Source organism: Cyprinodon tularosa, unplaced genomic scaffold (assembly GCF_016077235.1).
Source record: "Cyprinodon tularosa strain WSP-4 unplaced genomic scaffold, ASM1607723v1 ctg1083, whole genome shotgun sequence".
Lineage (NCBI taxonomy): Eukaryota > Metazoa > Chordata > Actinopteri > Cyprinodontiformes > Cyprinodontidae > Cyprinodon > Cyprinodon tularosa.
The window spans coordinates 14,960-40,262 of record NW_024037875.1 but is presented as its reverse complement, the minus strand read 5'-3'; the positions used below and the strand labels follow the sequence as shown (position 1 = coordinate 40,262).

Sequence of the window (25,303 nt, the reverse complement as noted above, 5' to 3'; positions counted from 1 at the left end):
AAATATGAACGAGTTCATGAACTTTCGTTCAATGAACGCATTCAGGCACAACACTGCTTATAACATTAGGCATATTTTTACTAATTGAACAATGAAGAAAGAACAATTATCGATCAGTTTTCAGCAACAGAAAAGCATCACTCCTTCCTCATTTTCTTGGTTGGACCTGAGGCCCAGTCAGAGATGGAGGAAAGAAAAATCTGTCTAAGATACCCTGACACTAGAATTTATGTGAACCCAGTCAAATCTGAAAAGAAGGGGGAGAAGAATGTGGAAACGCTCATGGCTGGGAAAGCAGCCATCTTTGGATGCCAGTTTCCCAGAGAGAGTTGGAGGTGTGTTTTTAACACTGATCTAGTAGCATTTAGGATGTCAAAATGTTTCCATTGTCACCACTTACTGGTTCATCCAATATACAAAATATTCTGCTTATACGGCTGAGTTCATAAACAACTCCTGGGACTGAAGATGTTTCTGTGAGAAAAGACAATGGGCCGGATTTATCAAGATCCAATTTTGCGTGCAATAATTTGCGCTCGCAAACTGGAATTTTGCGCGAGGGGCTGAACCATGATTTGCGGGTGATTTAACAAGAGCGATTGCTTAACTAGTGGCAGGTGCAAAACTGTTGGAGACGCCCTATTTAAATGATGGTTTTGCGCGTTTTGTGGTTTGCGGCAAAGTAGTTTGTAGTTTGTGCAAACTAGTGCATATATATGTATATATATATATATATATATATATATATATATATATATATATATATATATATATATAAACTTTGGCAACCTTTATTCCCTAAGGTGGTATGTGGCTGAATTTCTACTTCACCGCAGTAAAAAAAAACAAAAAAAAAAAAAAAAAAAAAACAGGTGTTTTGTATTGGCCTGTAGAAAAATGCACATACCAAATGGCTCACAAGAAGTGACTGTTGATAAGATGACTGCGCGTATGCATCCCCGCAGCATTGGCATGTTGCTCCACAGGCGCGAGGCGGGAGGTCGGGGTTCTCCGGTAGGGCGTCAGGGCGACATGGCATTTAGAACGTCGGACAGCACTTTTGAAAAACTAGATTGGGAGATCCCAGCTCTCGCTGCAACCGTACGCTTGAATGACCCAGATGCAAAAAAGCGCAATGTTGCAAGGAGTTTTGTGATATCTGGTATTGCGTGGGTCCTCCTTGTGGCTGGCTCCAAATCCATTCGGAGTTCCCCCAACAGCTCCAAAATGGCAATGCTGGATAAACGATATGTTTTGATGACCGTCAGCAAAATTGCTTTCAGGTAAATCACTTTGCGAGCGCTAAATTAATATATTTACATGTTCTCCTCCCACAAGATGCACTTTTGCGTGTAAACGCCCAATATTGAATATTCATTGCAGAAAAAGTACTAAATGGATAAGAGGCGCTATTTAGCACGTTTTAAAGACCAAATCCTTTTAGCAAGCTGTTGATAGATCAGTTTGTACATTTTTTAGCGTGCGCAGTGAAATAGCTCACGTTTTAATACACGCAAACCTTTGATAGATCCGGCCCAATGTGTTTTAACAAAGAAGAAACCATACAGAGGATTTACTCAACCTTTTTTATTTTTGCCTCCATTATTGAGATGCATCCAGACACAGTTTAAAGGAAGAAAAACTATAACCGCCCGCACTGTCTACACTGTCTTTGCTCAGTAGCTTACTGTTCAACGCTAAAATCTTCTTAACAGTAGAAACGATGCTATCATGAGTTATTTAAATCCAGTTTCCCAAGCTAATATGAGCATGATGCAATTATTTTGGGGGGCGTTAGCTTAAAGGTAAAGTTTCCATCAAAGATCCACAACAGAAGCACTTTTAACTCTGAACTACTTATAGAAATTTGTGTTTTGCTTCCAGGGCCAGACTAGGAAAGAAAATCAGCCCTGGTATTTTAGACCAGATCAGCTCCACACATTCATCAGAGCATTCTTTTTATTGTTTTCAGTCTCTTGGATCCTAAAATAAATCTGCATCTCTTTAAGACTGTAAAGACTGTAAAGTACCTTGAGATGACATGTGTTGTGAATTGGCGCTATATAAAAAAGCTGAATTGAATTAATTTTGCATTCCCTAAACTGGACAATGTTAATGGTTATTAATGTAAGTGGATATTCTAAACATTTGAGAAAGTGTCATTTATCCACCTAATAATATTTTGTGCAACATTTATTGGATTGGGGGCTTTTGTGTTTTAGGGAGGAAGAAAATGAAAAGAAAAAAAAAGACAGTTGATGCATGAGATCATAAAAGAATAAAATACTTATTGTTTTCTGAATATTATTTTACCTTGTTGTGTTATTCAGCATTGGATACCACAGTTGAAGGCTAACCTGCAATTAAAACAGAGCTTACCCTGAGCTACAGCAATGAGGAGTTCAAGAACTGCAGCACTGCAATCACCAAAATGTCAGGATAAACAGTTCACTATGGTTTAGTGGTGAGCTCAGATCCTTCATGCTTCTGAGAGATAAGAATAGAAAAGTCTATTGTAAAGTGAGGAACCAAATAACAAAATTAAACCAAATTGAAAAAAGAAATTATTTTAACATATTTTTCATCAACAAGGTCAAAGGTCTGGGACTTCAGACAAACGTAAAGGAAAATTGTTGTAAAATGATCACTGATTTAATGGATGGAAACATTTGCTGCTTTAACCTCTTAACCTCCACCTCATTTTGGGTAATCCTCTCCTATTTTGCATACCCAAATGAAAAAGCAAATAACTTAGGAACTGTAAACCCAAATTATGTGTGCAATACATTATTTGATAGCATAACACCATCCAGTTTCTGAACATATAAATTAGGATTGGGAGACTAGAAAACAGACCAACCTGCATCAGTTCAAGCATTTATCAAAGTTGTTTTTTTTAATCTCGAAATGATAGGTCTTTTTTGAACAGCAGTAATAAAGACATTCTTGAGAAAAAAAGCATGTTTTATTGTATTATATTTGTTCTACATCATGTCAACCACAAATGCAGAACATTTCAGACCTCTAGCTTTAATAGTTGGGGATTGGAACTTTTGGTGTCAGCTTGGAGCTGCGCGCAATGGCTCCATCTGCTGGTAAAAATTTTACCAGTAGAATTTTATGCATTCTGAGTTATTACCCCCATTTAAGGTTTTAAGAGGTTAATCTGGATATTGTGGATAAAAGACTGTTAAAGATAAACTACAAGGTTTTTCTAAGGATGCTTTATCTGGTATTGATGACCTTGAAGGATGATTAAAATGGCTGCCAATATGCTGTTTTTTAAAATTGTTCTATTGTTAGGGGAATCATCTCTCTAAAACTATTACGCTACCTAAAGTTAGAAATGTAATCTTAACTGGCACTAACTGTACACTGGTTAACTCCCTGTGCTTAGTGAATTATTAGTAAAAACAATTCAATGAAATTATCAAATGTATTAAAGAAAATTCAATCCTTAAAAGAGTTCCACAGGGTTCAGGGTTACTAACAATGCTCTACAGAAATGAAAGATCACCAGTTAATGGATATAAAAACAAAAATATAAAAGAAAAAACAATCAGTGAGGTGTGTTGCTGGATTTCAGAACAGCTTTTGCTGTCATTGATCTTTGCATTAACTAGAAAAACCCTCCTCTGAAAGAGTGCTCAGAATGAATGACATCTTACCTTTCTGTATGTCTGAGTGTATACAAAAAGAAATGTAGTTTAAAACAGTTCTAAACAATTTCTTATTTTAAAGTGCAGCCTTAAAAAAAGTAATAAATACATAAAAATAGTAATATAAACATATGATTCTAACAAATATTTTTTTTCTTTTATATAAATAAAATTACCAATTTTACACACATTCCGCATTCTAATGGCAGTGGGGAACAAACTGTTATGGAATCTCCTGGATCTGCATCGGATACTTTGAAGCTTCTTCCCAGAGGGCAGCAGGGAGAACAGTCCTTGGTGGGGGTGTGAGGGGTCATTTATGATGTTTGCTTTTTGTATTTTTTATTTTATTTTTTGTCATACACATAATTTTCTGATCAGAGCACTAATCTACAGGAGGAAGATATCTGACAGTAAAGTGGAGGAAAATGAAAAAATTGGAACTAAACTCATGTTTTTAAAATGTGTTTTGAAGACAAATGTATTTAATCAGTGAGTTCAGTCATGTACCAATGATCTCCATCTGTCACTAGAGGGAGCACTAGTGCAGCAGGTCTCTAAGGTTAAGCTGTTGGGCTTTAGATTGGAGCAAACCAAATGAACCATAATATTAGAATGATGGGCAGAGGTACAGATAATCTGCTTATTGTTCAACTTCTGTCCTAAAAGATGGTTGTTCAGAACATTGCGCTGCGTCGTCTTCATCTTTGTCCAGTTCTGTGTTCCAATGCTGCACAGAAGCATTTATGGCAACTTCAGAGCTCAGAATAGATCAGGTAGAAATTAACTTTCTCTAAAAATTAGAAGTACTGTAACTGCCTCAGTTAAAGATAAAGGAAAATCTACAGGCATCCCTTAAATGTTTATGCACACAGTTCTGTTTTTCTATGTAAAAACAGTTCTAATAAGTTTTGTCACCACTGTGTCACAGTGTTTCTCACCCAGTGAGTTCAGATTCTCCTGTGGTCCTCAGGCACAATTCAGTTTCTATGAGAAGAACTGATTTTAATAGCGGCCCAGATTCAGGGAATAGTTTTCCATCACATCTCAGGGACAAAAAGAAAAAAAATTCTTTAACCAAAGAAAAACCAAAGGTTGCTTAGTGAGGTTACTGAAAAAATTACTCTGTACTCTCCTCCCTCCTTTTTAAAGTCTTTTGTATTTTTTTTTTTTGTTTGTTTGTTCTCCGATGCAAATACTTTTCTTTCTTTTTTTTGTTAATTGTTGTTATTTATTTATATTATTATGTTATTTAGATATATATATATTTTTTTTTTCTAGGAACCCAGGAAGGCTATAACCACCTTGTGGGAGCTAATGGGATCCAAATAAAGAAAAGATTAAGCAGTGGCTTCATAAGAAGCAGCTCCAGCTCCTGAAGTGGCCTAGCCAGTCTGCAGACCTGAACCCAATCAAAACATCTTTGGAGGGAGCTGAAGGTCCATGTAGCCCAGTAGCAGCCCTGAAACCTGAAGGATCTGAACATCTGTATGGAGGAGTGGTCCATAATCCCTGCAGCAATGGGAGCAAACATCGTCTAGAAATGCATGAAATATTTAATATCTGCGATTATAAACAAATAAAATGTTTTGTTTCTAATATTTGATACACCTATAATTTTAACCAAGAAATGTGTGGAAAAATCCAAGCCCAGGCTTCGTGTTAACAGGGAATAACAACTGACAGTACGCACACCTTTGAAAAATCTGTTATTAGGCCTCCAGGAAAAAAAAAAGTAGACTCCCAATAAACCCAAAAAGGAATGAGAACACTAAAAAATCAAGAGTCAGACACATTTAATGAGTGAAAAGGTGTGATTACTTTTTATTAATTTATTTGATGTTTACTGTATTTATATTATTCTTTCTGTATTCCTGAAGTAACTGCACACTAGCGCCCCCTATTTACAGTCAGCCAATAAATATATAACAATAACCTGATCAAAATAAAGGAAAAGTAAAACATTTTCTATTTAGAGAAGCAGATGTTTCATAGAAAGAAACCAGAAAAAAGGATAATTTATAACAGCTTTAAAGCAAGAGCTGTAGTTTGCTGAAAGTATAATCTCTATACTAATCATTAAATTGCTTATGCTTTTTAACTGAAAATTATTTTTGCACAAAATCCTCAGTATCACAGAATAAAGCAACACAAATAATCTATAAAACAATCAGTGTTATTCCTTAGAACAGATGAAGTTAAACTTCTCTAGATCATTTATTTTCCTCCACTTATGTCCTCCTCGTGTCTCCATGGCTCCAGACATGTCACAGTCATCCACTGGTTCCCCTGAGGCCCAGTTCTTATACCTGACCACCTCATCACTGACCCAGAACCACAAATCCAGAGTGCAGGCGTAGTGGAGTCCCATCCAGACATAATCAGTCGAGGCGTTCTTGGCTTTCTCCTGGATCCATCTCTGCTCATCCAGGCTGGTGATGGTGACCAGGTCATGGAAGTGATCTCTGCAGTAGTATAAGGCATCCTCCCAGGTTTTATTTTCTTTGACCAGGATCACTTTATCTGGCATAGAGGTGATGGATAAGATAAATAATATGTCACTAACTATATCATTATTCAGAGGCAACGACCGAATGTTTTAAAACTGTGGTTTTTCAAGTTACACATTTTTAAAATAATTCAATGGAATTGGATGATTATGATATAAATGTCCAAACGGTGAATCGTTAAATCCTTTTAAAATATATTAACAGCACAATCATACATAGGACATTGATTAAAAAAAAAATTCTGTTTTATGAAAACAGCTCACCATCATAACAGATGAATGGTTTTTTCTGATCACAGCTGTCAGTCTTCCATCTGCCTTTATCATCTAACACAGCCACGGCACATCGGACACTGTTGGTTCCCTCATTGTTTACCCATTTATTCCAGTGTCTGAAAGAGAAACTGCTTTCATCTGACCACCTCCAGGTGTCTCTGAACAGACCAAAATATATGTATGTCCCATCTACCACAGACTTCATCACTTCCTTCAGTTCTCCATCCTGTAGCTGCTTCATTCCACTGATCAGGTCTGTGTGATTCTCTCTGCAGTAACTCTGAGCTTCCTGCCAGGTCTTCTTCTCACTAATCAAGTGGTATTTCTGGGTTTTATTAGTTTCTGTAGAGTAAACAGAAAAAACTCACATTGCATTGACTTTACATGATAAGACATTAAAACTACAGTAAAATCGTTTCCCACCATCATAACAGAGGAAAGGTCTTTCATGATGGCACTGAGTATCTGTCCAGTTAAGATTCTTATTCAAATGCCCACAGTTCTCATCTCCATTATTGACATCACTTGGTTCTCCTGGGTGCCATTTTGTCTCACTTTCATTAAACTCCACTCCATGCAGAGACCAGTACCATGTTCTGATACCATCTGTCTGATCATACAGACCAATCCAAGCTTCTGTCATGTTTCCTGATGTGTCATTGAGGAGTCTCTTCATGTCTGTCATGTTAGTCACTGTGGCCAGGTCAGTGTGTTTCTCTCTGCAGTACTGCTGAGCTTCAGTCCAGGTCTTTTCCTCATTAATATAGTGATACTCATAGAGATGACAGTTGATGAAACAACTCTGACCTGAAAGTATAAAACATGTTGCTTTGTTTCTAAATAAATAACAACAAGTCCAAAAGCATTTTTAGTAAATCTTGGTCTGTTTTTCTTTTCATGCTAAGGGCAGTTTGCTCTGTAACTGGTGGGTTGCTGGTTCAACTCTCTGCTCTGTCCAGTCATTGTGTCATTGATCAAAACATCCACCTTTTCTGCTTGCCATGCTAATCCAGTGGCCTTGCTTCTGGCTGCCTCAGAGCAGCTGTGGTTACAGTGCAGCTTAACACCATCAGCATGTGAATGACTAATTATGAAGTATTTTGGAAGCCTCTGACTGGATAAGGAGCTATATCAGTATTTAATCATTCTGTAATGTAACCGGTGAGCAGATTTTGCTTTGGATTAACTTACCCATCAAGAAGAACAGAATCAGATTCCACTGCATCTCTGCTCTCAGATGATTTATGTTCTTCAAAAACTGTTCCTCTGTTGTAGGAAAATGAAATTCAACAACTTGAAATCAAAATTGAAAACTTGCAAAATCCCTCGACTGTAGAGAGAAACACTGCCGGAAGAGCAGAAGAGCCGAAGTCAAACAGGAAACCTAGCAGACAGTAAAAACTGAAACTTATAAATGATTTAAAAAAAAGTTGTGTTAACCTTAAAAGTAAAAATTAAGCATATTTAAAAAAAAGGTTAAACCCAAGAACCTAGATTGAGCTCAAAACTTACCTCTACTTCTGTTCTTCCTCAATAAATGGGATGTTCTTTCCTTGATCCTCTGCTGAAACTGTTCCAGGTAAACTGTTGGTATCAATTTGTCTGACCAGTAGCTAAATTTGAACATTTCATGATTTAAATATTCAAAACAGTGAAGTACCATGTTTCACACAAATAAAAGATCTATATATGTTTAAAAAACAGCCTCTGTGGTTCGGTGGAAAAAAATATTTGAATAATTGCAGCAAAACAGGAAGAAAAACTGCTTTTATCATGGAAGTTATTTGCCTTTAATAACATGTACAGCTGTGAGGCTGTTTTTTCTGCAACAGTTTTCCTGTAGAATCTCTTTTCAATAAACATGTTTGCAGATATTACTTGCTGTCAACAAGAAGCAGCTCTAAAGTAATGAATCTCCCAACATCATCTTCCTGTATCACTTACTGACTTGGTTTCTTTTCTCTCTTTACTTTCTCATTGATATCCTGACATCACCTGCTGGTTCACTGTTATTTTTTAAAAAGAAAATCTGAAGTTTCTTTCTTGTTTGATTTAATTTCAGAGATTATATTATTTTTTTAAACCTGCTTTAAAACCATGTTCCTTTCATATGCAGAGGCATCGTCACATGGAAAATATAAGGTTCTTAAAAATCTAATTTGCATCATTGTTTATTTATCATAAACATTAAACCTACATACATATATCACAGTTGTGTCTTGACTCACTTATCTCACCCCACACATCAAAAGGATAGGTAGACAATATGATAGGTAGTCCTTTTCATAATCACTGATTATTTAATATGTTAATCAGTATTACATGTCTTTTATATTGTTTAGTTACGATCCACTCTCGCTGATGTAACCGGAACTACACTGCTCTGAAAACAAACCCCTCCAGCGTAGATTTTAAAAACACTAGCTCCCCATATTAGCGTCCTATTTAGCTGGTGGGTTTGTGCTGGTCAAAGGCTAGGCAAAGTGCTTCCAGCTGAAGGCTACGCTACGTAGAAACCAAAAGACCTTCAGAGAAGTCTGAGCTCGCTGGACCAATTAAGACCTCCTTTTTCCTGCGATTCAGAAGGAGCTGGACGCAGCATTTAAATTTTTCCGTATGTATCCTGAATCCTGCTGCAGCAGAGCTAATCCCACTCTTTTAACCGTCGAACAAGAGATCACTGTTCCCTGAAGAAGCCGCTAGAAGCGGCAGGACCCTGACCGCCTGTGGGATGGAGCAGCGCTATGGAGGCGCAGTTGTGGCTGCGTGCTAACCACCATAGCTAAAAGGGAGACGAGTGCTACCATGAGTTATAAGATTAACCCCCTTGTAAATCGCCTCTTATTGCTGCATCCAAATCTCTTTGAGTTGCTGTTGGACAGACGGACTGGACCGAAGACGTGCCCACTAAGAACTGGACAGAGCTGAAGGCCTTCCGTCCACGGAACAAACAGTAACTGCATTTTTTCCCCCTCCTTTCCATCTGATGCTTAATAAGTGCTCTGCTTGGGTGAGCTACAGGTAGAATAGATAGCCGTGTTGATGGTTTTCCTTGAAATAAGCTTTCTGATTCAACTGCTGATGGTTAAAGGTTTAACTGAATGCTAACGCTCACTACCACCGAACTGAATAAGTCACGTGTTGCTGAAGCTTACTGCTACATCATGAACTAACTCTCTTTGTTTCAGTTGGACCCGACCGGAACCAGATCCCCTGGGGCCAGTAAGCAAAAGGGTCTTTCTGCCTCATCATAGTTTAATGCAGTGGTTCCCAAAGATTTTCTTCTGGGCCCCCCTTTGGATTACAATAAAATTTCCACGCCCCCCCCAGCCCCCCGACCCCAAAAAACAAAACAAAAAAACAAAAAAAAGAATCAACTGGGCACACACATCGTTCAGATATAATAAATCTATACACATATTTTGTTTTCAAACTCCACTGAAGTTTATTTCACACTTCAGGTTGCAACAAAACAAACTACACCATCTTTACAGTGGAACACTTTTGTGTAACTGTATTTTTTTCATAGTTCTATAATGTAGATTAGAAGAGGATTCTTTGTTGTCTGTGTTATTTTAAACATATTTCTTTTTTTTTATTTGTAACAATATTTAACTTTGCTATAATCTATACATTAAAAAAGCCTCTGTGCAAAATGGAGTGAAAACATTTAACAGCTCCCTGAGAGTTTTTTCTTTGTACTTTAATCCTCCCATCTTTTCAGTGGCTGTAGTGAGCCTGCTTTTTGCTGTAGATCTTCTCAAATCTGGGTTGCAGTGTCACAACTGTCCATTATGCTCAGTCAAGCAAGCGCTGTTTTTTTTTTTTTTTTTTTGTTTGTTTTTCTTCATTCATCCATACCGCTTCCCGCGCCCCCCCTGCAATGGCATTGCGCCCCCGCCCCACACTTTGGGAACCACTGGTTTAATGCATTCCTAAGTCATTATTCATTTTTCACTATAAACTGAACGAAAATTCACTGTTTTGACAGCAGTTAACATCTCTCTTTGTCAGGGTTTATTCACATTTTATCTGCTGCTATTATAAAGGACACTGTCAAATGCATTAAGCCTTAAACTTCGAACATCACGTACTATGAACGGACACTTTTACTCTTTGATTTTTGTGTTTAGTGTTTTGCTTAGTTATTAGATATAATACTATGAGATTGTAGCTAATAAAGGTACCGTGGTATTTTTAACTCGTGGTCTTTTGTGTCAATTTTACACAGTGAACGATTTATCACTCAGGCTGGATTTACTTTTCTTTCAGTAGCAACCAAATGAACAGAGACACATTAATTTGGTTGGTGATTAATAATATTGCCAAGAACCATAGCCTAAAGTACTAAAATGATGAAGGACAACTGGATTTTTAACAGCCTTATTCAGGAGTCTAACCCTTTTAGGAAAAGGGCTAAAACCCTGGTCAATAAGCAAATTACAGTTATAATCATTGGACTGATAATAAATAACTAGCTTTACCCTTGATTTGAATGACCTATTAATTAACTAACTTTCAGTTCTAGTTATTTAATATATTCATAATCTTTTGGTAAGCTGAATCGCACAACACATGACTTTAAACATGTCTCCTCCTAGGAGCCAGGCTTACGGGAATAAAACCGACCCTCCCTGCGTTCCAAGCCAAAACCCTGAGGGCTCCGCAGAGAGGGATCAGAACAGGATCAGAAGACGAGACAAACATGAAATCTCTCAACCCACTGGCCGCCAGGGACCAGGACATGAACCAGGAAATAAACTAAAAAACCAAACATACAAACGGAAAACAAATAATAATCTGGCCTGATCGCTCGGACTGATATAAACCAACAGATGCAGGTGGATGAGATGAGTGATATTTAGAAAACCGAGGAGAGTTAGGCAGGTAAGTGAAATGAACAATTAAGGTGAGCTGTCTCGCCAGATCATGACACTTCCTGATGTTTTCAACTCTGAATGCTTTAGTTTTGTCTTTGAATCATGTATAATACCCTCACAGAGCTCAGTTATGTGTCAGAGGAGAGATATGATACAGCCTTAAGCAAAGAAGCTTCTGGATGTATCTTTTCTCTATCAGGACTTTAGTGTTGAAGGCATGGTGTCATCACCAGGGCCCTACACAGAAGCTGTTCTTCCAGCTCAGTGAGAAAATTCTTTAAAAAAAATTAAGCACTTTATGAAAATGAGAGACTAGGGAAGACCAGTGCTGGGCTGTTCTTTTGAAGCCAGGCAGAAAATATTAAAAGTAGAATGACTCCATCAACTCCTCAGCACACAAAGCTCGTTGTATCAAGGTGAAGATACATACCAAAAACTAATCAAATGTATACTAAGATATCACACCAGTATATTTATATGAATGAAAAAAAAAAACACCATAACATTTTCTGAAAAGTTCTTTAAATGACTAATACTCTACTTTTAATCCTGCTGTGTCAGAGCGCTATGTTTGAAAAAGGAGGCAGGAAAAGCAGACTAAAGTATAGTGCTTCATGATGGTTCATCGTTACAATGATATCAACGGTTAGTAGCATCAGAAGATTGGCTCATAATGGAGCCTGGGATGGTAAAGAAGGTCAAATATCAAGGTCGGGTTGAGGCTGGTTAAGGACCCAAAAGCAGAGACGAGGAGGCAGAGATGAGTTTTTGCTGATTTAAGCAAAAAGGGAGAACAGAAATTAAAGCTAAAAACAAAATACAGCAAAACCAAAAAAACATGAGACGTTAGGGAAAACAAACAGGAGCCAAGTAACAACGACAAACCAGACATTAGGAACTGCACAGGAGGTGTAGCTATATTAGTGGGACAGAAGAAAAAATGGGCCAATCAGCTAATATGGAGCAAGTGTGGATAGAAGTTATTTAAAAGGAGCTAGGGGAAAGGAGACTGGCACAAGGGGGATACAGTGAGTTAGTCAAAAAATGCAACACAGCTTAAATATAACCCAAAATGGGAAAGAAACCAATAACCAGCAAAACAGAATAACATAATAACTGAACTAAAAACTCAAAAAGAAGTCCAAAATGGGAGAGCCATAACAGTACCCAGTTCCCCCCCTAGAATAAGTCTCACCACACGGCTCCAAATAATCTGGCACTGATGACTGCTCTAAAAGCTGGTTATACAGAGACTCATGCAACGTTTCTTTGAAAGGGATGCTTGTATTTATCTATCTGTATTCTTGTTGATTTTTGTTTTTACAGTCTTAGACTTTGGACCAAATCTCATTTATAACAGTAGTTATAAGATGGAGGGACAAGTGAACTGCACCGGAAAAAAGTGAACAAGGGGATGATGGGAAGGAGAAGGGCAGAGAGCAGGAGAAGATAAGAGGGAAGCCATGGGAGTTTGCAGCTTATGTGAGAGAAGATTTTTGAAAAGGTATTGACCTGGAAAAGAAAAAAATGGCGATGTTGGCTCCAGTGTTGCTGAGAAGATCCTTTGTGACTCGTGTGATGGAGATAGACTAATGATGTCCGGACCAGCAAAGTTTCCGTGTGATGGTAGAGCAGGCACCTGTTGAACGAGCTTGCGTGAGCCGTTTTAGCGGCAAACTGGGTGAGGAAGATTTTCGTCTGCCGTTTCACACTCTTGCTTAAACAGGCTGCAAGGACACTTTAAATGGTACCAAACTGTGTGAGTGTGGGCCCATTTATGTTATTTGGTTAAGGTTAAAATCTTGGTCTTTGGTAATTGGGTTGACTATATTTTTTCAAGTTTCATTAAAAAAGAATCTATGTTTGGTAACACGTTGTCTGCATTTAATTATATAACTTTAATTATCTATAAGGTAAGTTTTAATCAGAAGAGTAGGTTTTGACTCAGCATAGATAAACCTGTGAGGTATCTACCTGAAATTTAAGGAACCCAAATAGACACCCCAGCAGCCACTTAGATTCTTGTTCCAGTTAATACTAGACAGAGCAGTGGAAAGCTACATAAATAAAATGGAAGCACTGCTGGGATGAATTTGATTCTATTTGCATAAACTGTAATATTATTGTTGGGATCTGGAGAAGTTCCACCTTTCTCCAGCAGAGTCCGCCGTGGATCCTCCTGAGCTGAGCCTTCGACACACCTGAGGCGCATCTCATCATCAGAGGATCCTCCAGTATATAACCCGCCTTCAGACCTTGCCTCAACGCCGCAGTGTTTATCCAGTTTGGTTAGCACCTGAGCCTAGCTTCTTCTGAGAACCTTTGTTGCTCCTGATTCCTGATTGGATTCTTATCCCTCTTTGTCTCTGCTTTCAGGAATCCAGTTTCCCTTGTAAGCTCTGGATGAGCTTAACCTGCCGAGCCTGCCCTCTAAGCCAAACCTGAAGACTCTTCTCTGGATTCCCATGCTGCTCTGGACTAAGAGCTGGAAACCCAAAGCCAAGGTCTGCCCTCACGCTAGAAGTAAGACGCTGAAGCGGTTATTGGACTTTTGCTGAACTAAACAGTCTCTGGACCCAACAGTTCCTCTCTCAAAGCCAAACCCGGACTCCTCAAGGTATAAATCAGAAACTCTCAAACTCAAACTCATCTGCTCCCAAGCTAACTGAACTGTCATCCTCACAGACTCCAGTGAACCTGCCCCCAGGCCTGAACCAGTTCCTGTGTTTATTCCATGTGCTTGTGCTCAATAAAACTTGTTAAACCTTTCATCCGTTTCCGTGGTGTTCTGCATACTGGGCTTTTCTGAAACCCATCATGACAATTATACCCAGACAACCTTTTACGAGTCATCAAAAGTTTATACAGTCCCCTCGTATTCATCACTAAGAACTGCTAATGAGATTTTTCCACATTTGGTTACTGTTGAGGACCCGTTGTAGATGACAAAATCTCTTGAGCGAGTCAGAAGGAGAATCTATGATCCTCAGTCTCAAAGTCTAAAGGTCCTTTGTTAGTTTAGAGAAACAGTAAATGCTGAGGCCATTCCAACTGGGGAAACATCAGAGGGTAGTTTTTCTCCTTCAAGGTTCACTGGAAAATCAGGGGTGGTGGATGATAGTGCAGCTCAGACAGGGATAGATTCTCCACAAATACCAGAGCCAAACATGAGTCAAAATTTACTATACCAGGCATCTAGTACATACGCTATAAAACATCTCTTTTATTATTATACATATTTTTTTAATTTTTTTGTTATTTTGTTCTCTTGCTGGAGGACATAAGAACTATTTTTCGTCATCTTGCTTTATTTTATCTCTATTCCTCCATTTTGTAGCATTTTTTAGTTTCACCCGTAACTGTATGCAATCTCTTTTGTCCTCTGACATGGGAACTGGCCTGGCTGTGTCATTTCCGGACAGGGCCACCTTTGGAGCTAATTAACAGTTCCCTTTTGTATCTCTGATTTTTTTTTTTATATCTGTTTCTGTCTCCTTAAACCCCTATTGGCTTTAGCAGAAGGCGGCTCCTGCAGGAGGTTCCTTCCTGTTAAAAGGGATTTTTTGCTCTCCACTGTCACTACATAGATGCTGGTTATGAGGTGTCGCTGAAGAGTCTCAAAGTCAGTGCAATCAGCTGGTCTTGGGCATAAACCTTTGAACCAACCTACTGTATGATCTGGTAGAATTGTCCCTGTAAATTGCCTTGAGATCACATATGTTGTGATTTGGTGGTACATAGACAAACCAAATTTAATTTTACTAATCATCTGTTTGTGTGCCTCATTGGTTCCCCTAAAAGACTGGTGCTTTCAGATCAGCTCTTTCCCAAAACGTGATGGAGATGGTGGACCATGCTAATGCTTTGCATCCACCTCCAGGGGTACAGTGTCATTGTACTTGGGGCCTTGTTACTTCAGGTGGTGATGCATGTAATACCTTCGGTTGCCATTTGTGTCTCGTCTTCTGCTGACACTTTTATGAGATCACACAGGTTAAATGTTGTTTCCCCATATCCTGCAGATGTGATCTTGTTGCAGCTTTCTTTGGCATCTCATTAAGAAAAGGATTTTCTATATTTTTTTTTAAACAAATTTTACTTGGGACTCTTTAAACATTCATCATCCAATACTTTATGTCCAATAGGGATCACGTAGAATAAAGATTACACCTGTAAATAGGGTTCTCTGAATTCTGGTTGACTGCCACAGTGCTCAATTCCTCTTTCTCGTGTTCATGAGAATATTTAGGGTGTGACCTACTGGTATCTCATTTTTACAGAGATTCTCCAGTACCTCTGGTGGTCATACCTGACTTATTCAATAATAGTATTGAAACACATTTATTTAATTAGTTTGATTTATTGTTCAACCAACTTCTTTGTGGAAAACTTATTAAATGATAGCAAAGGTATTTAATATCCATTTTGTATTACCATTGAGAAAGATGTCGTTGGTAAAACAAGAAGGCACAATTTTTGAGATTATATAACATATATTCTTGCATATACCTTCAGGCCATGACAAGGAAATTTGGATAAATGAAAATGTATTTTATGTATTATCTGAGATACTTTCTGTGATATCATTGGCTACAGCTAATATATAATAGTCAATCATCAGATGAAAATGAAGAAAAGGTAGAAAAATACTTGCTTCATAAATGTTTTGCGGCCATCAAAACTGTTATTCTATGGGTCAAATGGCACAACTGGTAAAATTTGCCACATTTTCAGAGGTTTGGAGATGCTGGTGACGCCACAATTTCAAAGCCCCACAGCTCTGGAACTGTGGAGAGTAGCTAAATAGAGTAACTATACAATAAATGTATTTGGTGTCCCTTGAATCTATTATTTTGCTTTGTTTCATGATACAGACAGAATGTTTAAAAGATAAGTGTGGGTTTTACCACTGCACAATTTTATATCTTCAAAAAAAAAGACAGGATAAATTCACATATAACAGACATATTTAGACTATATTTTGTTAAATAGGCACAGATTTACTTTCTGTCTCAGTCGCTGCTAATTTCAAATGCAAACCTTTTCAAAGTGGAAAAAACTCATAATTCTCATTCATCAGAGCCCATGAGACTTCAAACATTGATAAATAGCATATAGTGTGTGTAGCGCTTATAAAATGTGTACAAATGTAGCAAGAATTGCTGCTTTTGTCTTTAAACAAAATACACCCTGATTTTCACATCAAGCATAAAAAAAGAGCATGCATAATTTTGCATAGGACCAATTACATCAGACCAATAGTGTCCCTACCAAAGTTGAAATCAAACCTATGCCCTTGAAATCAAACCTATGCCCTTGAATGAGACAGGCCTTAACATTCAGTTAATTGGTGAGTGAAAGAGGGCTACATAGGTAACTCCTAAATCAGAAGACCCATTTAGCAGGACAGAACGGTAACATTATACTGAGTGAAACAGGAGTATAGACTAGTTTCCTTGTGAGCTTCACTCATTTCATACAATGAAATGAATGCTATGATCTACACACTACATATTGGCTATACAGACTTCAAAGTTTGTGTCATAAAACAGAGACAGATGGACCCAGAGGTGAGACAGTCAGTGAAGAAGTTCAAAACGTTTATTAATATAAAAACATGGACAAACTGAAACTTAAGTGGATCTGCGACTCTTGGATGCTGCAGGAGGGGGGCAGGGCACCGACCAATCTCAGACACTCTGGTGGGAGAAACACAGGTAAGTGACCACAATCATCTGACAGAAGAAGATGATCTCAGTGAGTCACTTACCTGGTTCAACAGTCCAGTTCATCTCCCTGTAAAAGGGCACAATCCAGCCACTGGACTGAAGAAAGATGTGGCATACGTCACTAAGAATGTCCCCAGTGCAGCATTCCCAGAAGACTTGCAGGAAGCCAATCCTGGACAGGGATTCAGAACAGGCAGGAACTGACTGAAAAGGCAGGATCCAGGCTTCCAGGCATCCTAGAGCTCCCAGGCAGGTTCAGAGTCCAGAAGCGTGACAGGAGCAAACAAAATCAGGTGCAGACGGGCAGGCTCAGTGGAAAAGGGTAGCCGAGACAGGACGTGGAACCAGAACTTGAGCAGGACCTTTAAACTGGTCTCCACCTTTGAGCCAGGCTTACTGGAATAAAAACTGAACCTCCCCTCATAAAGAGCTGTGGAGTAAAAATGAGCACTGAGAGTTGATATGCAAGGAAGAAAAAAAAGGTTTTATTTTACTCTGCAGAGGAGAACTATATGAGACAGCTGCGTACAGCTCCCAGTATAGCTTTGACTAGGTCACTGCCCACCCTTTGCATATATAGAGAATTCTTACACACGAACATTGAGTCTTCCCAACAGAAACACTTCATCAAAGGACATAAATTTGTTCAGATAAACATTTCAGACAACTGTTTTCCGTTCAGACCAGAGACAGGACGTGAGGATCTTAAATACAATAAGGACCTGTTTATCTATGTTTCCCTCTCATCTAAACTAGGGAGGAAACTGCTTTTCAAACCTCCTTCCTTTCCCTACATCTCAGCATAAAGAATAGAACAATAGCTTCTAACTAATCACCCCTATTCAGAAAGAAAGAAACGGCACACTTTAATATTTAACCTAATAACATCCAAGGAAAAAAACACAAACCACAGAGCCAAAAACCCAGAGGGCTCAACAGGGGAGAAACAGTAGACGAGCAGGAGACAGGACAAATTCAAAACCCTCTTTCCTCTGGCCGCCAGGATCCAGGACATGAACCTTAGAACCAACAGACTGAACAGAAAACAACATCTAATGATCTGACCATGATAGCTGGAATGGAGCTTTAAAATAGGAACTTCTTCATAAAAAGGAGAGACTAGTGAAGATCAAGATTTGCTGCAATACAGAACACATGGAAAGTAGAATGACTCCCTGAACCTCCTCCCATGTCAGCACACAAAGCTCTTAGTATTGAGGGGAAGACCAGCTGATGGATTATTTGATGTTATTGAGAAAAACAAATGATCAGAGAAAAAGCTGGACACATAGTATGGTGATGGAGAGTTTCTCCACTTGTGTCAGACTGAAAGTGGTTAAGAGAAAGTATCCAGGCATTCTAGGAATACAAGGAGCTGCATCTTAAGCATTATAAGCTTTTTATATGATGCTTATGATGCTGACTGGTGGCTGGGAGTGACTGGAGGAAATCCAACATGGAGTGGGAGTAATTAGTCCAAACTAAAACCAAAATAAAGGCCAAAGTTCTCATTTTGAAATAATTTTATAATGAAAGTAACAATATGATTGTCCCCACTGAGCTCCTTTGTCAACTGAATCCAATTGCTGGCATTTTTTTATTCACACATACATATTTAACATAACATGAAAAGCATATTTAAAATCATGAAACATTTCCAGTTTGACTCCTACAGGTCAACATTGACCGGATAGTGGTAGTAAATTATTATTATTATTACTAATGCTATTATTATGATCGACTGACATCACTCTGATGATCTCAGCTTCTGTTTTCACAGTTTATACCCATCTATGTATAAAGTGAGAAACAGCTGATGATGCAGAACGACGAAAGACAGCAAACAATGCAGAGTTTATAAACAATCAGGTTCCTCACAATGATTTTACACTAACTAGTAGCAGCGTTCTTTTAGAGCTGGAATGTAACTCAATTTTTAAACAGGGAGAATTATTAACACAGGACTTTATACTGTTAGCTATGAGCTAAAGCTAACAATTTTTTTATTACCAGGAGTGATGATTAATAGTTAGTGTCTTTAAAACTCTTATTTTGTCTGTTTCTCTCAGCTATCCTCATCGCTCTCACAGCTCTTCCTTCAACTTAAACTGTATAGTTCATTAGATAGAGGACACAGTTTTAGATGCAACCCATTTACTGAAAAGCAAACACGTGAAAAAGTCCAACATCATCAAATATGTCTCTTTGAACGACACAACATAAGATGAGAACAATCTTGTTTAAATTAATCTACATGTTTTACTCCAACATTTGGTCTAAGAATAGATGCCTATGATCATTTACACAGAAAATACAGATTGACTACATAATCTCCAGGAGAGTAGCTGCAGCTCTAATTGCTTCAAGAAGAAATATATTTTCTCCAGCCATCAATACAGTTTCTAAGTTAAAGCTTTTTTATTTATTCTATTTTCTTTATAAAGCTCCCACACCCCAAAAAATATATTTTTTTTTTCTTTTTTTTTCACCCACCACGATTAGCTTTTAAGACTATGACACCAGAGATCAGCTTGAGCTTTAATTCTTAGAACAAATGAAATTCAGTTCCTCTGAGGGATTTCTCTGGAACCACTTATGTTGTCCTCCTGCATCCATGGCTCCAGACATGTCACAGTCATTCTTCCATCTTTCTGAGGCCGGGCTCTGATTGCTGCCCCAGTTCTCCTTACAGACCCAGAACCAGGCCTTCATCAAGCAGTTGTAGCGCAGTCCCATCCAGACATAATCAGTCGACGCCTTCTTGGCTTTCTCCTGGATCCATCTCTGCTCATCCAGGCTGGTGATGGTGACCAGGTCATGGTAGTGATCTCTGCAGTAGTATAAGGCATCCTCCCAGGTTTTATTTTCTTTGATTAGGATCGCTTTATCTGATAGAGAAGATATGGGACCAAACAAACCAATTTCCATCTTTATTTCAGTTACTATTCAGAAACAAGAACCAGAAAATAAACTATGGACAAATGAATAAAAAAAGCTCACTGTGAACCTGTAATTTTCTTCAAATGAGCATAAACAATTTGGGATAAAAATGTATTTTTAATTCAGTCTAAGTTTTGTTTTAAAACACACAGTATACACTAATTAAATACATACATGCATTAACCCGACACATTTCTATTAATGTGGGACCAACTCACCATCATAACAGATGAAGGGTTTTTTCTGATCACAGCTGTCATTCTTCCATCTGCCTTCATCATCAATCCCAGCCACAGCACATCGAACACTGTTGGTTCTCTCATTGTTTACCCATTTATTCCAGTGTCTGAAAGAGAAACTGCTTCCATCTGACCACCTCCAGGTGTCTCTGAACAGACCAAAATATATGTATGTCCATTCTACCACAGATTTCATCACTTCCTCCAGTTCTCCATCTTGTAGCTGCTTCATTCCACTGATCAGGTCTGTGTGTTTCTTTCTGCAGTAACTCTGAGCTTCCTGCCAGGTCTTCTTCTCTCTAATCAAGTGGTATTTCTGGGTTCTATTAGTTTCTGTGGAGTAAACATTTAAACTCAGATTGCATTGCCTTGTATGAGAAAATACAATGAATGGTATAAAAAGAACGGTACGATCAGACACAAAAAGAACAACTACTGTAAAGTAATTAATCATTCTCACCATCATAACAGATGAAACATATTTCAACTCCACAAGGAATATCTAGCCATTCAAGATTTCGTAACAGAACCCCACAGTTTTCAGTCATCCCTCTAAAATCATTTGGTTCTCCTGGGTGCCATTTTGTCTCACTTTCATTGAACTCCACTCCAGACAGAGACCAGTACCATGTTCTGATACCATCTGTCTGATCATACAGACCAATCCAGGCTTCCCTCATATATCCTTCTCTGGTACTGAGGAGTCTCTTCATGTCTGTCATGTTAGACACTGTGGCCAGGTCAGTGTGTTTTTCTCTGCAGTACTGCTGAGCTTCAGTCCAGGTCTTTTCCTCATTAATGTAGTGATACTCATAGAGCTGACAGTTGATAAAATAACTCTGACCTGTCAATGTAAAACAGGTTGCTTTATTTATAAATACGTAAGAACATCTCCACCAGCATTTACAGTAAAACTTGGTCTTTTTATTTTTTCAGGCTGAGGGCAGTTTGCTCTGTAACTGGTGGGTTGAAGGTTCAACTCTCTACTCTGTCCAGCTCAGTCGATTTCTCACTGATTAAATCATCCACCTTCTCTGCTGTTGTTGATGATTCAGTGGCCTTGCTTCTGGCTGCCTCGGGGCAGCTGTGGTAACAGTGCAGCTTAACACCATTAACATGTGAACGACTAATTATGAAGCAGTTTGGAAACCTCTGACTGGATAAAGAGCTATATCAGTATTTAATCATTCTGTAATGTAACCGGTGAGCAGATTTTGCTTTGGATTAACTTACCCATCAAGAAGAACAGAATCAGATGCCACTGCATCTCTGCTCTCAGATGATTTAATTCCCTTTAAAAAACTGTTTCTCTGTTGTAGGAAAATGAAATTCAAAAACTTGAAATCAAAATTGAAAACTTGCAGAATCCCTCGACTGTAGACAGAAACACTGCTGGAAGAGCAGAGGAGCTGAGCTTCCAGCTCAGTGAGAAAATTCTTAAAAAAAAAAAATCAAGCACTTTATGAAAATGAGAGACTGGGAAGACCAGTGCTGGGCTGTTCTTTTGAAGCCAGACAGAAAATATTAAAAGTAGAATGACTCCATCAACTCCTCCCATGTCAGCACACAAAGCTCTTTGTATCAAGGTGAAGGTATATACCAAAAACTAATCAAATTTATACTAAGATATCACACCAGTATATTTACATGAATGAAAAAAAAAAAAACAAAAAAAAAAAACACTTTTTCTGAAAAGTGCTTTAAATGACTAATACCCATTTTAATCCTGCTGGGCTGAGGCAGGAAAAGCAGACTAAAGCATTGTGCTTTATGGTAGTTCATCGGTACAATGATATCAACGGTTAGTAACATCAGAAGATTGGCTCATAATGGAGCCCGGGATGGTAAAGAAGGTCAAATATCAAGGTCGGGTGGAGGCTGGTTGAGGACACAAAAGCAGAGATGAGGAGGCAGAGATGAGTTTTTACTGATTTAATCAAAAAAGGAGAACAGAAATGAAATCTAAAAACAAAACCAAAAAACAATGAGACGTCAAGGGAAAACAAACACCTGAGGGGCCAAGTAACAACGAGAAACCAGCAATAAGGAACTGCACAGGAGGTGTAGATATATTAGCGGGACAGTACAAAGAACGGGCCAATCAACTAAAATGGAGCAGGTGTGGATAGAAAACAAACCCAAATAGACATCCCACCAGCTAGTTAAATTCTTGTTCCAGTTAATACTAGACAGAGCAGTGGGATGCTACATTAATAAAATGGAGGCACCTCTGTGATAATTTGATTTTATTTGCATACAATATATTATTATACTCAGACAACTTTTTACGAGTCATCAAAAGTTCTGACAGTTTCCTCGCATTCATCGTTAAGAACTGCTGAAAATATTTTTCCACTTGTGGTTACTGTTGTAAGGGAGAGGGAATTAATCAATTAAATGCCGTCGAACAACAGATCACTGTTCCCTGAAGAAGCCGCTAGAAGCGGCAGGACCCTGACCGCCTGTGGGATGGAGCAGCGCTATGGAGGCGCAGTTGTGGCTGCGTGCTAACCACCATAGCTAAAAGGGAGACGTCCCGAGTGCTACCATGAGTTATAAGATTAACCCCCTTGTAAATCGCCTCTTATTGCTGCATTGGATTGATCCAAATCTCTTTGAGTTGCTGTTGGACAGACGGACTGGACCAAAGACGTGCCTGCTAAGAACTGGACAGAGCTGAAGGCCTTCCGTCCACGGAACAAACAGTAAGCATTTTTTCCCCCTCCTTTCCATCTGATGCTTAATAAGTGCTCTGCTTGGGTGAGCTACAGGTAGAATAGATAGCCGTGTTGATGGTTTTACTTGAAATAAGCTTTCTGATTCAACTGCTGATGGTTAAAGGTTTAACTGAATGCTAACGCTCACTACCACCGAACTGAATAAGTCACGTGTTGCTGAAGCTAACTGCTACATCATGAACTAACCCTCTCTTTGTTTCAGTTGGACCCGACCGGAACCAGATCCCCTGGGGCCAGTAAGCAAAAGGGTCTTTCTGCCTCATCATAGTTTAATGCTTTCCTAAGTCATTCATTTTCACTTTAAACTGAACGAAAATTCATTGTTTTGACAGCAGTTAACATCTCTCTTTGTCAGGGTTTATTCACATTTTATCTGCTGCTATTATAAAGGACACTGTCAAATTAAGGCTTAAACTTCGAACATCACGTACTATGAACGGACACTTTTATTGTTTGATTTTGTGTTTAGTGTTTTGCTTAGTTATTAGATATAATACTGTGAGATTGTAGCTAATAAAAGTACTGTGGTATTTTTAACTCGTGGTCTTTTGTGTCAATTTTACACAGTGAACGATTTATCACTCAGGCTGGATTCACTCTTCTTTCAGTAGCAACCAAATGAACAGAGACACATTTATTTGGTTGGTGATTAATAATATTGCCAAGAACCATAGCCTAAACTACTAAAATGATGAAGGACAACTGGATTTTTAACAGCCTTATTCAGGAGTCTAACCCATTTAGGAAAAGGGCTAAAACCCTGGTCAGTAAGCAAATTACAGTTATAATCATTGGACTGATAATAAATAACTAGCTTTACCCTTGATTTGAATGACCTATTAATTAACTTTCAGTTCTAGTTATTTAATATAACCATTATTTTCTGATAAGCTGAATGGCACAACACATGACTTTAAACATGTCTCCTCCTAGGAGCCAGGCTTACGGGAATAAAACCGACCCTCCCTGCGTTCCAAGCCAAAACCCTGAGGGCTCCGCAGAGAGGGATCAGAACAGGATCAGAAGACGAGACAAACAGGAAACCTCTCAACCCACTGGCTGCCAGGGACCAGGACATGAACCAGGAAATAAACTAAAAACCAAAGATTCAAACGAAAAACAAATAATGATCTGGCCTGATCGCTCGGACTGATATAAAGCAACAGATGCAGGTGGATGAGATGAGTGATATTTAGAAAACCGAGGAGAGTTGGGGAGGTGAGTGAAATGAACAATTAAGGTGAGCTGTCACGCCAGATCATGACACTTCCTGATGTTCTCATCTCTGAATCCTTTAGTTTTGTCTTTTAATCATGTATAATACCCTCACAGAGCAGAGTTATGTGTCAGAGGAGAGATATGATACAGCCATAAGCAGAGAAGCTTCTGGATGTATCTTTTCTCTATCAGGATTTTAGTGTTGAAAGCATGGTGTCATCACCAGGGCCCTACACAGAAGCTGTTCTTCCAGCTCAGTGAGAAAATTCTTCAAAAAAAATTAAGCACTTTATGAAAATGAGAGACTAGGGAAGACCAGTGCTGGGCTGTTCTTTTGAAGCCAGGCAGAAAATATTAAAAGTAGAATGACTCCATCAACTCCTCAGCACACAAAGCTCGTTGTATCAAGGTGAAGATATATACCAAAAACTAATCAAATGTATACTAAGATATCACACCAGCAGTGACGTGCGGTCAGGGGAGGCAGGTGAGGCAGTGCCTCACCAGCCATCATGGAAAGAAAGAAAATATATAATCATAAAGTAATTTAAATTGTTATATTCATCCGGTGGTTTGTACTAAAAAATATTCATTTTTCATGTAGCTTCACCAATTTCGATTTTTATTTGTTCAAAATCGCTGAATTTTCTTATTTTCCCATTCAAATGCTTGGAAGCGATGCCGGTGAGGCAGCAGCGAGCTCTGCCTCACCTTGGATTGCGCAACCCCTGGCTCTGCGCTGGCTGCAAAGCGGAGAGAGCATGTTGCTGTACGGCGTCAATAAAATGGTTTAAACAAATGTAATATGTGAACTTATTTCTAATAATTTGGCTTATGTATATAATGTACAGAGCTTTTTGTCACCAACTGTGTTTGTGTAACGTGTTTCGTGTAATGAGCGATTATAAACGGCAGAGAACAAGTTCGAGGTGAGGCAGCCAGTTCTCTTGCCTCATGGCAGGGGGTGCTCAAGAGACTGAAAACATAAGGCAGGAACAGGACGGATCAAGGAAGGCTTTCTTCCCTGGCAGTGATCTCCATTGAGACAGAGAGACTTTTAAAACTGAAGGAAGATAAGGAGGACTTCTATTCATTTATAAGTAAAGGTAAGACAG

At 38.6% G+C, this 25,303-nt stretch overlaps 1 protein-coding gene across 1 annotated transcript; it reads right to left on the bottom strand.

Annotated features, from left to right (window-relative positions):
• Positions 1 to 5,775: 5,775 nt before the first annotated feature.
• Positions 5,776 to 20,464, bottom strand: LOC119787791 (macrophage mannose receptor 1-like). The gene is made up of 2 exons (XM_038291831.1): positions 20,212 to 20,464; positions 5,776 to 6,182 (listed from the first exon to the last, which is right to left on the bottom strand). The coding sequence occupies exons 1-2, from the start codon at positions 20,462 to 20,464 to the stop codon at positions 5,836 to 5,838; spliced, it is 600 nt and encodes a 199-aa protein (XP_038147759.1). The 3' UTR covers positions 5,776 to 5,835.
• Between the last annotated feature and the right edge of the window lie 4,839 nt (positions 20,465 to 25,303).

Coding starts and splice junctions, on each gene's coding strand:
- LOC119787791 (XM_038291831.1), bottom strand. CDS start 20,464: ATGAAGCAGCTACAAGATGGAGAACTGGAGGAAGTGATGAAATCTGTG. Junction 6,183..20,211: donor ACCCTTCATCTGTTATGATG/GTGAGTTGGTCC, acceptor CCTCTATGCCAG/ATAAAGTGATCCTGGTCAAA.